The 13,339-nt window shown below is 38.4% G+C and overlaps 1 protein-coding gene across 2 annotated transcripts; it reads right to left on the reverse strand.

The window, feature by feature from the left end:
- Window positions 1–58: 58 nt before the first annotated feature.
- On the reverse strand, window positions 59–12,858 carry LOC131782636 (uncharacterized). 2 transcript variants are annotated; one of them, XM_059099378.2, is made up of 12 exons: window positions 12,691–12,858; window positions 9,804–9,918; window positions 7,323–7,451; window positions 6,312–6,516; window positions 5,057–5,192; window positions 4,517–4,660; window positions 3,787–4,011; window positions 3,115–3,259; window positions 2,795–2,875; window positions 2,157–2,251; window positions 1,608–1,674; window positions 59–1,231 (listed from the first exon to the last, which is right to left on the reverse strand). In XM_059099378.2, the coding sequence occupies exons 1-12, from the start codon at window positions 12,723–12,725 to the stop codon at window positions 1,190–1,192; spliced, it is 1,419 nt and encodes a 472-aa protein (XP_058955361.2). In that variant the 5' UTR covers window positions 12,726–12,858; the 3' UTR covers window positions 59–1,189. The 2 variants fall into 2 exon arrangements, with proteins under 2 accessions (XP_058955361.2, XP_058955362.2); XM_059099379.2 differs by lacking the exon at window positions 12,691–12,858 and adding an exon at window positions 10,088–10,225.
- Window positions 12,859–13,339: the final 481 nt, after the last annotated feature.

Here is a 13,339-nt window from a genome sequence, read left to right on the forward strand (position 1 = left end):
AAACCCGTTTAATATTCCATATTCTGTTATATATCCAAATAAAAACGTAACAACGACAACTAGACAGGAAAACGTTAAAAAAAATAAATTTTCAACTTTTATATTCAATGGATTTGTATTTCTATTCTAGGACTGGGAATGTTTGATATTTCTGTCATTTCTTTTCAAGGAATCTCGTTTGGGCAAGTCCTTTTGATCCTAGAGGAAGGGATGAATAAGAAATAAAAAAAAAGATAAAAAAGTTGCCGCAAGAGAACCGAAAAAGAATCATGCACTCCCAATAATTAAAGAAAGATATCAAGAAAAGGTGAAAATAATGACATTGGGGCTGAATATATAAGAACACAAAAAGTGAGCTCGCATTTGCTTAAACCCCCTGTGAAATATCGGTTAAATGATAAGAGGATAGGATAATGACAATTCGGGTGCGAAGTGATTTTTCACTAATATTCATCTTTTTAATTGATAATTTTCATTCCTGGAAAGGTAATTTTTTGTGTGTATTGTGCAGGGCCTAGGTTTACCATCTTTGCAAACGAAAACTCTTTGCATCGTTCAAGGGCATATCTTTTCGGGGAAACTGGGCTTTTTGCTATATGGCCGGTCTTGTTTATTTACCTGGGCGTTGTACCGCTATGACATTTGATGACATTAATTATCTTTGTATAAATAATTTTCGTGCATGTAGTTTAACATGGTGTTAATTTTTGCTCTGTGCGTTTTCTATTTCGGGTTTATTTGTGGCAGATTGCAGAAACCGTCGTTGGTGGATGAGTGATAGTTGTCTGTTGTCTTTGGTTTTTGTCTCTAGCAACTAGCAATCAGATATCTAACTTGAACGTCATTATTCATAGTTCCCTGTATACTTCGTAAACTTTGTGATAACATCCTTCTCAACAATCTTTCGCAGCTAATTACAACTCAAAACCGAAAACGCATTGAATGGTTTTGAAACTTTGAAACCAATCAGTCACATATTTAACTTGATGACTGGACGTATTCAATGTCCTTGGTACAAATTTGTGCGATCAAACACGACTATTGCTAAGCGAAACTCCACCGTCCTAGTGTCAGCCGGGAGGACCTCGGCACCATTGTACCATTCTTCATGACCAACGACCAGGTCGTCCTCCCCGGACGGTCTACGGTGGACGTGCGTACAATGGCGCACATAATAAAAGCAGTCATTCTATTCTGTCATGTCTTGAACTGCCACATCTCCCCCGTCGACCTAGTCATCGAGAAAAAGAGGAAAAGGATAAGCTTTTAACGTCAGCTGGCGAATTGACATGTTTTATAAAGCACGCAGAGGCATACACGTTCTTGACAAAACTTTTTCGGTCGCGATGGCTGAATATGGGATTTTTATAAAGTGCGAAACAAGAACAGACCCTTATTCAGCCATGATGACCGGGAAAAGCTGGTCAATAAACAAATACTGGTGATCTCTTATCAGTGGAGAATCTACTAAAAGACAAAAAATGACACCATAGAATTTCCAATTTTGATTGGAATATAAAAATCAAGGAACTCCGTTTATCGATTTTTTTTTCTTGATGATGATGCTTTATCTCGATCTCTCTTTTCGCTTAATTATGATATCTCACCTCAGAGGGCTTGTACTTGAAATAAGAAAGCTTCATCTCCTTGTCTGGGCAACCAACTCTTCTTAATCTAAAATGAAAAACAAATCAAAATCAAAATGAGCAGCTGAAGCTCTTTATGATTCTTTATTTGGATAGCACTGTTGTCTTTTCTTCACAGCCGTTCTTTGGGATGACAAGCAAGGCTTTTCGTGGGGGAATAGCGGGGGTGGGATAAAGCTATGTGTGACACTCTGAAGAACAGCTGCGAAGAAGACTAGTTATTGCTCGGCCATTTGAGATGTTTTCCGACAGTGAATTACATATGTAACCTTACGGATGAGCAAAATTGATTTGAAAGCTTTCTTTTCAATACCCCCAGACTCAGGATCTTACCAGGAATTCTCACGTTTGGTTGCTATTTATTTTTTGGTGATAGTTCTCCTCAGTCCTCACTCACATGTGGGATGATGTATTGAAATGGTGTGCATAAATAGCATAATACTTGGCTAGAATATTCAAGGAGTCAATGAAAACAATCTGCAAAATCTTTCACATATTCAAATGACTCACTTTTTCCCAGTCCATACAGGTTGATCCACCAAGCCAAATTCGCAGTTCAGCACAACGTGTGCCACCGCAACCTTTAGTACTGTCAGGGTGATCTCCTGCAATGAAACTTTCTTCCATGAAATTCATACACAGAAGCAAAAGGATGTAACAACAAAGAAATAAAAAAAAACAAGTACATGTTTAAAAAGGGCCGGATGAAAAGTAGAAAAGAAGCCGAGAACGAAGAACGTGAACCAGGAGACAATCAAGAGAGAAAGGGAAAAGAGAGTATACAAAAGGATTTCAAAATTATCGCGAGAAAAATATATAATAAAAATATTCCGACTTGCTTTACTTCGCCCAGCTCTGTTTCTAGTCGAGACGCTACGTGATTGGTAGTTAAGCATGCGCCACCTTCTCAACCGGTCTGAGGTAATTTTGAAAGCAAGTGAGACGTGGTTACCAGATTGCACGTTTTCTGGCGCTTCAGGAAGGTGTGCCTGCATTTACTCTAAGTTTCTATTGGTGTTATGTGATTTTTTCCTTTTGTCTGAAGATGGCCCCGTTTGACTAATTTGGTTTTGCTTTTATATCCGAGTAAGACTGGTTCAGTCTCATTTTCGTCAAAGGTCTAGTTAAGGCATAGTTAGAGTATTTACCTGTCCCGCACAGTGATGATTTTGAGGCGTCGCCTCTTCATTAAAGGGTCCATATCCATATATGATGTGATCTATCAGGGCCTACAATTAAACAAGAACAAGAAAGGGGACCTCAACAAAATTATCAACTGATTCAAATGGTATCTTTAACAAAATTTTACTACCTGTTATTTCTACAATTTGGAGTATTTCCGTAAGAACTGAATTTTCTTCTACCCTACTTCATTTCTATAGCTCGTAAGGTATTCCATCTTTGATTCTGCTCCAAAAGACATTGGTCTCCATTACTCTTCGAATCGTAAGGAAGAATAAAACTTTACCTTGTTTTCAAATCGAGCCGGTAAAAATTTGTGTGGCTGATCGAATATTCTTTCGTCCCTGTGCACCATGCGTACATTTCCAACAAGAAGTTCGTCTTTTTTTACGATGAATTTGCCGCTGTCAGAGTTAAGGATGAAATCCTCTCTGTTGAGAATAGAAGACATGGAATGTAAGAAACGTAACTTTGTCCTCAGACATAGAGGCTGAGGTAATCCCCATTTAGGTACAAGGAGTTGTTGGTTGGTGCCTTGCTGGGTTACAATATTCCAAAAGCATTTTACAGCACTTTACAGCAAGTGAGAAGTAAATATTATAGATTATAGATATTACGTAAGCTGCTGGAGGGGTTTGTTACTTCATTCAAGATGGCTTATTAAAAGGAAAACACTTTTCATTTATGAAATGACCTTTTACTCCCTGTAACCCCATTTACTGACTGGCCTCTCTCTCGCAATTAAGATGTAAATATATTAATATGACAGATTTCCCTTACCAAGTATCTCTTTTCTCACGAATTCTAGCTCAAAACGCTGTGGCTGATTGCAATCCCAGTGCTAAGTATTTGTAGCTTAGTATCTTTTTTCAGTTATTTATTTATTTTTTCCTGAATAAAAGTTTAACGATGAAGTTTTATCAAGATGAGATGTCAATAAGGAAGACACGATACTGACCTCGCCCGTCCAAAGAAGACTGGCACTGGTGGGTGCATACGCAGTACCTCTAAGATGAAATTGTGCAGGAGCGGCATTTCTGTGAGGGCCTCCTTGGACAGTGCTTGATTCGACAACACTGTTATCATTTCATTTTTCATTTTCTGTTTGTAATCCTGCTCGAGCACGAATAAACGGGCCATACAGGTCCTCAAAGAACCGGATACACCGCCATACGCATTGAAACTGAAAGGAAAAGACGGTGTCGAGATGTTTTTCATGATTACTTTTAAGGATAATATCAAACACTTGTTTCAGTTACGATTTTGATGGTTAGTTTTATTCACAGTTGCCAACGGAGTGCTTGTTAAGTAAGAATAACAACAACGACGCTTTGGAACCCAACTCCCACGCTAGTTTACGTTGTATTTCATAATTGATTATTATCAAATATTTATCATAATTAATAATTATGTAATAGTCGGATACTAGTAGCTCATTGAAGGCTTAAAGATCAACAAGCAAATTTTTGTATGGACTTACGCAGCATGAGTCTACAAAAACGGGGTCTGCATGTTTCTTGTTGTGTATACAAGTACATGAATATTGATACAAAGAGAAGTGAAAATTACGATCAGTGAAATAAAGGACAAAGTGGTCAATTGAGATTACAGTGAATACTTTTAAGGAGCCTAAAAATTTGACCCTAAAAATTTGACCCTAAAAAGAGAGTAGGCAAACAGGGTCTTACTTGAGCATAAATAGAACGTCCATCAAAGCTTGTTCCTCTGTCACTCCAGCCTCGACGGCTATTTTGATAATATCGGCAAGAGCTGGACTTTGTCGGAAGGCCTGCTTCAAGCAGCTTGCACCATCTATTCCTTTTCGCAGGGTTCTAATAAAAAAGAAAAAAGTCTTTGATGAGCAAAGAAAAAAATGGGTAACTGGTGAAAAAACAAATATGTACAAACTACGAGTTAGCGATTGAGCGGGTGAATCCTCTCAGGAAAATGAAATCAACGAGGAGCAATGAGTAATATGGCTCGCATTTGTTACAACAAACTTAAATACTATTGTGCTTAAGACTGGTTTGCCTCGAGATTACACCATTGATTATATGTTTCGTGTTGGGCTTCATTAACGACTGTCTCAATGTTGAAGATAATTGTTAATGTGTTAACATTATCCTCAACCCTAGGTTATTGTGAAGGAGTTTATGATTTCATAAAATATACCAAATGATAAATCAGTGGATCGAAGTACAATATAATTAATTTGGCTGATCACACACCCTCGCTTCCCCCAGCTTCCTTTCACGCATTTGAACATTGCTTGATGATCGACTCGGATTCCTAAGAAAGCTTCAGTAAAGATGTCACATGTAAGGTCCATAATGCTTTGCTCCCACGTGGATTTCAGCGTAGGGTCTGCAGATATAAAGACATGGAGGGGAACCGTTGAATGGAATTGTTTGTAATTAACTCAGTCACAACTATCACTGACTGTGAATACATAAAAATCATACATGAGCCCATGACCTCTGCGATACCAATAACACTAAGGGATTTTGATTGTGTCACGACAAAATCTGCCTTATCTCCCCCCCCCCTTTGAAAGCTCTGTAATTTTCTTGTGCCCCTCCCCCCTCCCCTTCTCCTCATTGGCAATTGCTAGGTATTCAATTTCTAGAGTCCCCCTCTCATAACACAGCGGTCAAATAATTGCATATACGCACTATGGTGGATAATTTGATCCATCATAGTTTCAATGGATAAACATGGAGAATCAAAGGAAGACGTAGTTTGTTCGCACTTTCTAGCTAGGGAAATTTTGAAGTTTCTAAGGGCGAGACGCATACACACTGTTGTTCTGGACTTCACCCACTATGTGTTAGTTTAAACTCTCTTTTTTACGCTTTGCACGGCGGCGTGATGAAGTCGTCCGTAACCTTGGCCGTGCTGGCGGTACTTATTCTTTGTTGTGTTCATGGCGGAGTTGCAGGTAAACACCAAGGGAAATGTGTGAAAAAAGGAAGAACCAGAGCCACACAAGATATTTGCGACGATCACAGGTCTGTGCTTATGGCGGATAGTACACTTTACGGCAAGGGTAGAAGAAGGTTCCGTCATTTCCTTTATCACCGAAACGAAGCGTCCGCGTTAAAAACAGTTAGGATATCTCACAATAAAATAAAGCCAAGATTTGATCTTTCTCCCAAATCCTTCTTTCATTTGTCTTGCGCATTAGAATAGTTAGGAATTTAATCTTCTCTCTCTTACTTTATGCTATCCATCCGTTCGAAAATCCCTATTGTTGTTTTCAAACTCTCACGCATGCCCAGTTTTTGACCGCTGTGTTCCGTTTTATTTTCTGCTGTTTTAATCCTCCTTTCGTTCACCTTGTAAACCATGTGATCCCCCAATCTCCCACCCCTCCCCCTACCCTCAGGTGATGATAATGACTGCCGGTCTCTAATGAAGTGGCAAAAACCGATCAGGTTACATCGTAATCAGGCGAGTGAACTGAAATCATAAAAAGTTTCTCACCTGCGTTTTGCCATAATGTGGAATATTCTCGAAGTAGTTTCACACTTGTTTCAAATATTTTACCCTGTTGAGCTATCTTGCACAATTGCATGAGAAACGCTTTTTGTTTTTCGTGAGGAATTCCATTTGCGAACATGGAGGGTGTGTATCCGTCTAGCAGACAGATGTTATAGTTCAGTCGCCCGAACGCTGGCTCTTTGTAAATCTAGGGGGAAAAAAGACAAGACGGAAAACTAACGATAAATGTAAAACCTAAGCTTGCATGTCTCGAAGGACAAAAGGTGTTTCATATCTTTACATGATTCATAACCGCGGGCAAAATTTTTCACATGACCTGGCGACTACAACAGTGATTATGATATAAAATCATTTTTATGCACTGATTTATGAGGGGGGTTGCCTCCCAGGTTTTTTACTACCTATGAATGGATTATATACTCCCACAATAACCTACGTGCAGCGGCCGCATATCAGAAAGCTTACTCAAAAACCCTTTGTGGACGTCAGCTTTCCTCCGAGTGTTTTACCCTACCCTCCCTAATGGCTAGTAAAACTGCACACTATGGTGGAGAGCTCATCCCATTTTTGGAGAGAGAAGAGATGGTGGGACTAAGAATGGTTTTCACTCCAGGAAGTCACAGTTTTTTGTTTTTTTTTTAGTTCAACCACAGTCAGCCTCAATTTTTCCACCTCGTCATAGCCAGACTGAATCAGTCCTTGACAACCTTAAACATCTCCTTTACTCTAAGATTTATTCCTAATCTTTGGAGTTAGTCCAGGGTTGGTAGAAGACTATTTCATGATTATATACCTACTCTGCTTTTAAAGGAACTCTTAAAAAAAAAGACTCAAATATCGGAACGTTCTCAAAAAGCGCATTTCACTCTCGGATTTCTCTGATGGCATTATGTGTAACCTATTTACTCTTTTAGACGTTCTTTCTGACTTCAAGATGAATATCGCTGGAATCATATTGGGTATACAGTACTGATAATAACAGAGATTACTGACCTTTTCCATATTAAAGAGGATGTTAATTCCCTTCCTATCGCATATGTGGATACCTCTGATGCCCATGTTGACCTTAAATACGGAGCACTTGTACTTGTCTCTTCTCTTATAGAAGTATCCGTGGCCGTTCTACTCGATTAAGAAAAAAATACAGTGACCAAATCTTGAAACTTTTTAAAGGCAGTTAATTCCATATTCAACTAGTTAAAAAGCAACAAAACAGAATAAATTTTGTGCAATATATCTCTAAAACTTCTCGCAGAATAGAGAGCCAAAGGCAACACTGAACAACATTGCGACGAGGTAAAGGTTTAGTTTGGTCCCTAGTTGAGTAAGTGAGAACAAAACATAGCAAATCTTTTTCATTGTTGACTGTGAGTGTATGAAAATCATGCACGTGAATTGCGGTTTAAGAATTGAATATGAAAACGATCTTCGCAGTAATCAACACAATCTAAGAGGTAGTGAAAATAGGGCCTGAAAAAATCAGACCCGAGCGGGATTTGAACCCATGACCTTTGCGATACGGGTGCAGTGGTCTACCATCTGAGCTCACAAACCGACTGGGAGCGAGTCGTTTTGTCGGTTCGAAATAAACCCGGCCGCGAAGTGATGAATTAATAATTATAAATATATGAAAATGATGTAAGTAATAATTAAGTTGTGTTCATTACTGCTAAGATCGTTTTCATATCCATTTCTTAAACCGCAGTTCACATATATGATTTTCATATATCCACAGTCATTGATTCATAACTCTACGGGTTTATTATGAACAAACACAATGATCAGCTCTCAATTAGCTTGTTAGCTCCGCACCGCGGGAAACACAAAGGTGATGGGTTCAAATCCCATACAGACCTGAATTTTTTTTCAGGCCTTATTCTCACTACTGCTTAAGTGGTGTTCATTACTGCAAAGATCGCTTTTCAATATTCGTTTTCCATTGTTGACTGATCAAGCAGGAGACCTTCACGTCACCATCACGTTAATGATCCCACTGTTTCGCTTTTACCTTTGTAAAAAGCCAAAGTAGTGGAGCTAATGAGATAATGACTTGTTTTTATCCTGCGTAGCGGTTGCCATGCGAACTTTTTCTCGAGGCCTTGCGTGTGTCGTGTTTTGCTGTTCAGTTGTTTTCGTGACATGAATTACTAATTCTTGTGAAAAAATAGCTTGTGGCTGGTCGGACTCGACATCTCGTTACACATTTTAGGCTACAACTTTTCGCCTCAAAGTCTCTTTGGCCTAATTAATTGCACCGCTTTGAAACGTCTTGAGTTAATTTCACGTCAGTTTTAAAAATATTTTGGTCCAATTTCCTTTTGGCATATCCGTGTTAATGTTTCTAACTTTGTTTTCTTTTGCGCGTGATTGAAGGCCCAAGTGCATGTAGCCCATATTGCTTGCTCTAACCAGACACAAAGCGACGCAAATTACTTTTACTTCAAGTGCCATTAACATCAAAGGAGAATCAGAACGAAATGAAACGAAACTTGGCAACACAGACATTTGTTTGGTGTCACTGTCTTCAAGTTGCACCATTATCAGCTTCGTGAGAAAAAAGACAGAGTAAACAATTAAAGACTCAGGCGATCAAAGATTTTTTTAAGGTTACCATCCGAACGTAAAACGACTGACAGTGTCAGTCATAATGCGTGTCGTTACTATGTACAAACCTCAGTTTGCAGTCAGATCATTGATCTATTTGCACCATTTATGTACACCATTAATATAACACTACCTCGCAGTCAGGCATTTCACAATACAAGGTTTGATTCCTTGTGTAATTGTTCTGATAAAATTTTAAGTTTGCGATGAGTAACGCAATTAAATTGTAAATTAAAAGTCCTAAAACAAGACTTTGTAAAACTATGACAAGTTACGATTTCTTGAGTTTACTTTATAACAAGTACTTTGAAGAGTTCGATGCCTCTCTTTCGTGCTTAATTGATTAACTTCAGAACTTTAAAACTTTCGACCAGAATTTGAAAACTTACACAGAAAATTTCTAAGAGAGAGCGTCGCAAATAGAGCGCTTAGTACGTTTTGTAACAGAGTCACTTCTTAATAAATTTCTGACTGTAGTCACTCGGCTTCTAGACAGCTATTGCAGGATTTCAAAATCTGATTACACAACATCACTGGCTAATTTACGAAGAGATCAATAACTTTAACTTCATATATAAACCCAAAATTGTCTGCTTTGACCAAACTCTCTCGAGAATATTCATTAAATTTTTGAAGGTTCAAAGAAGTTAAATACGCATTTGACTTCTATTTTGTAGACTTGTATGAAGGAACTTATGCTTTGTAAACAGCAATGGGTATTTGGCAAAGAAGACGTGTCTTATTGGCACTCAATTTTTAGGTTTTGTCAAAGAATGCATTAAGTTACGATTCCGTTGCTTTATTCTAGACGGGAGCGACAAAAAATTTACATTCACTGGTAGTTTCTACGGATACTTTTAATCAACTCACCATGACCAACTCGACAACGTGGAAGAACTTCAACCCATATTTTCCGGGAACTTCTTTCTCTTGGGTTTCAGGCGACACCTGCATTGCTGTTGTAGTCGACTCTGGCTCTTCGAGGCTATAAAGCGAAATCAGAACACCCACTCGTCAAATGACTTTTTGAACGAGTCCTTCTCTGATGGCCATTAGCTTGTGATTATGCATAGTCGACTGAGCATAACAAATACACTTCACACTAGGGACCGAAAATTCCGTCTCGCTGTTTTGCATAAGGATGACGCACGTACCTGTAGTTTAAACCTGTTTAATTTTGTAGTGGCTCACTGTTGACTGCACATTTTCCGCGCGGTTTCGATTAGAACTATTTATCCTGAGGGTTACATCAGCGGCTGGTGCACTGTGTTTATCAGTAGGAACGTCAGTAACACGCTTGAGTGGCTGATCACAGAAATTTGCATGATTATAGACGTGTTAATGACGAGATGTAGTCACAGCAAAGGATGTTTACAATAGTATTGATGATCCACGTATTGCACAAATTCATTATCTGGAGTAATTAGTAACTTACAGAGACGCAGAATGCAAACATCGTTAACTACGGAGGTGGGTGAAGGAGGCGTTATTGAATCCGTTTGGTTGTTAAGGGCGAAACATCGCTTATTATCTTGAGTTTCAGTAATAAATGTATTTTAGGGATCTTCTGTGAAAGAACATGTTGGAAAATGATGTTTTTCTCACTTGAATTAGTTTTTCCAACGAAATAATAGTTGAATAAAGGGGTAAGTTTCTAAAGAAACTGTGGTGCTGCGTCGGTGGGAGAGTATAGCAGGTAATTTAGTGTTAACAACTGGGTTGAAAACGTAAATTGGCCACCGTAAAGGGTAAAAAAGCTGACGTTTCGAGCGTTAGCCCTTCCACAGGACGAAATCACACGTTTCCGTATTTCTGAAACGTGGCGGAAACATGCAACTCCATGTTTCCGTTATGTTTACGTAAAAGTGGTCCGGTTCCGTTGTATACGCAGCAACGGAAACGCGAGAAAACGTCACGAAACCGGTATCGGAAACACAGGTTATCCGTCGTGTTTCCGGAACGGTTTAACATGTTTCTGCCACGTCCTGTGTTCGTCAGAGCGATTGGCGAAGGGCTAACGCTCGAAACGTCAGCTTTTTTACCCTTTACGGTGGCTAATTTACGTTTTCAACCCAGTTGTTAACACTAAATTACCTGAAATAATAGTTGGTTTCTCTTCACATTAAAAAAAATAATAATTCCCTGGCCTTTTAACTGTCCGCCATCTCTGCATCGAAAATATGAGGTGGCACTTTTTGGGGTGAGAGAAAGCTATAGCAATGCCTGTTGATTAATTTTACTATAGGTTTTCTCTATAATTCCCAAACTAAGTCTCATTCCTTTTCATACTGAAATGACCCAACAAGTACAAAATGATTTTAAAATCCAATAAAATCTTCAAAGATAAGTAATGATAGAAGTTAAAAAAATAAAGATCAACTCTGGAATTCTTTTTATTGCAACTGAGAGGTTTTTGGTGATTGCAATCAAATTCGCTTTAAATAAGCAGACGTCCTAACAAGTGAATGTAAGGAAGTGGGACAGCAGATGTCGGCTTGTAACAAAATTGTGATATAAAGTGATTGATAAAACGTCAAGTGTTTGTTCAATTGTCTAAACAACCAAGTAATATTTGAAACGGCTTGTAACAACAAATCAGCTAAATCTATCAATATCTGGCTTTAATTGCCTGTCTTAGCTCACCCTGGCACGATAACTACTAAAATTCAATAGAGAGAGTGACACTGAGAAATTGGCACAGGAACATGCTTTAGCATTGCTGTTTTGTAGCTTTGTAACTCATTTCTGAGTGGCGTAGTTTCAATTAACTCGTTAGAGTGACGGATTGGTCAGACGGGTTGGGCTTTTGCGAGAAAGGGGGCTACTGAAACAATTCCATACAAGGAAACCAAAATATTATGGTATACCGTTTAGCAACTAACGACTTTTCTCTAAGATATTTTTATTTCCGGTTTTCTAGTGTAAATTGAAGATTCGTTTTGTGATTCTATGAGAATAGTATTTTCTAAAACGACGTGTTCACCTTTAAGTGACTACTTTCGTATTTCACGTTTGACCCATTGGCCGATATCTTCAACCACTACAATCTCTAAAAGTTGTCGTCCCTGATAACATTTGGGCGACAGCATGAACTATCGTTTGTATACGTGTCTACAAAGGCAACGAAGAAATTTAACGCAAAGGAATTTGAAGCCATGAATGTCAACAGTGGATATAGAGTTACGCTTCTCTTTGGCGAACCTCCACCTCAAACAATTTAATAATCTTAGCTGGGAATTAAATTGTTCATTTCGTCATTTTAAAACAAACCAAACAGAAGGAAAATCCTAAGCCCTTCAGAGAACAGATACCTACAATTAAATTCTTTACGTTACCAGAAGGAGCTGCAAGGATGTAACATACATCAGTTAAGAGGATAATTTTCGTTGTATGGTTGCAAAGAAAGTCAAACGTCTTCTAAACGTTGCATGTCGGATATTTTTGAAGTGTAACCTTCAACACTAGTCATAGCAGTTCTCATAAATGTTTCTGACTTTCTCTAAGCTCAAGATTTGAGTAACGCTTAATCTCAACTCCAGTCTCACGTCAATTACATTTAAGATCGGGGCTTCCTTATTCCTTGTTATGTCCCAATTTTAACCTTCATAATGAAGCAGGTATGGTAAAGAGTAAAAATCTGGAAATATCAAACAACACGATTTAAGTGACTAACGTTTTCTAGGGTTAATTTAGACCGTTCTCGTAATAGCTCTACCCTTACAACAAGGCTGAGCGAGTTGTCATTAATTGCACTTACCGCTCGGTAACCCGATAGCGCTGTCGTCGAATCATGGTGATCTTGAGTTCTAGCCTGCCACAGTAAAAGTTGAAGTTTATGTAGTCAATACCAGAAGCTAAGCGTAGAATTTCTTCTTGAAGCTTCACGATGCTGGTACGTCCCAAAACATTGAGCGGTTTGGGAAGCAATTGCTCGGCAATTAAAAGGTTAGATATGAAAATAATCAACTGTTTATTCGACTTTGCACTCAGCGTAAGATAAATAAGAGGCAAGTTTACTTAAATGATGTGATGTATTTGTGGATTTCTTTCCATGCTTCATTTCAGTTATGATAACAAGTCAAGATCGCCGCAGTGTTTTCAGATAAACGAAAGTGAAGATACCGAATGAAACGTGCGAGATATTATCTGAAGGTATTTATACTCAAATAATTGCTTATTTTGATGCATAGAAATTTTTGTTATTGTTTGTATCGACCCGACATTTCTCACCAGTGACAGCATAGCCCATGTTAAACTTTAAAGTCATCACTTCAACTTTAAAATCTACCACAACCGAGAGAACGATTTCCGCTAATATTTGGTTGCAGTTGCCTTAGAAGAGCTTTCTCCAAACAGTATGTTAGGACTTGTTTTGTTCTCCATCTTTTTACTTACGTAGTACTTAC

Source organism: Pocillopora verrucosa, chromosome 4 (genome assembly GCF_036669915.1).
Source record: "Pocillopora verrucosa isolate sample1 chromosome 4, ASM3666991v2, whole genome shotgun sequence".
Taxonomy (NCBI): domain Eukaryota; kingdom Metazoa; phylum Cnidaria; class Anthozoa; order Scleractinia; family Pocilloporidae; genus Pocillopora; species Pocillopora verrucosa.

Excerpts from the sequence above, each read along its gene's own strand:
- LOC131782636 (XM_059099378.2), bottom strand. The coding sequence starts at position 12,725 with ATGATTCGACGACAGCGCTATCGGGTTACCGAGCG. Across the intron at positions 1,675-2,156 it reads CCTGTATGGACTGGGAAAAA|ATTAAGAAGAGTTGGTTGCC; the intron begins GTGAGTCATTTG and ends TTTTCATTTTAG. Across the intron at positions 1,232-1,607 it reads TCAAGTACAAGCCCTCTGAG|GTCGACGGGGGAGATGTGGC; the intron begins GTGAGATATCAT and ends CTCGATGACTAG.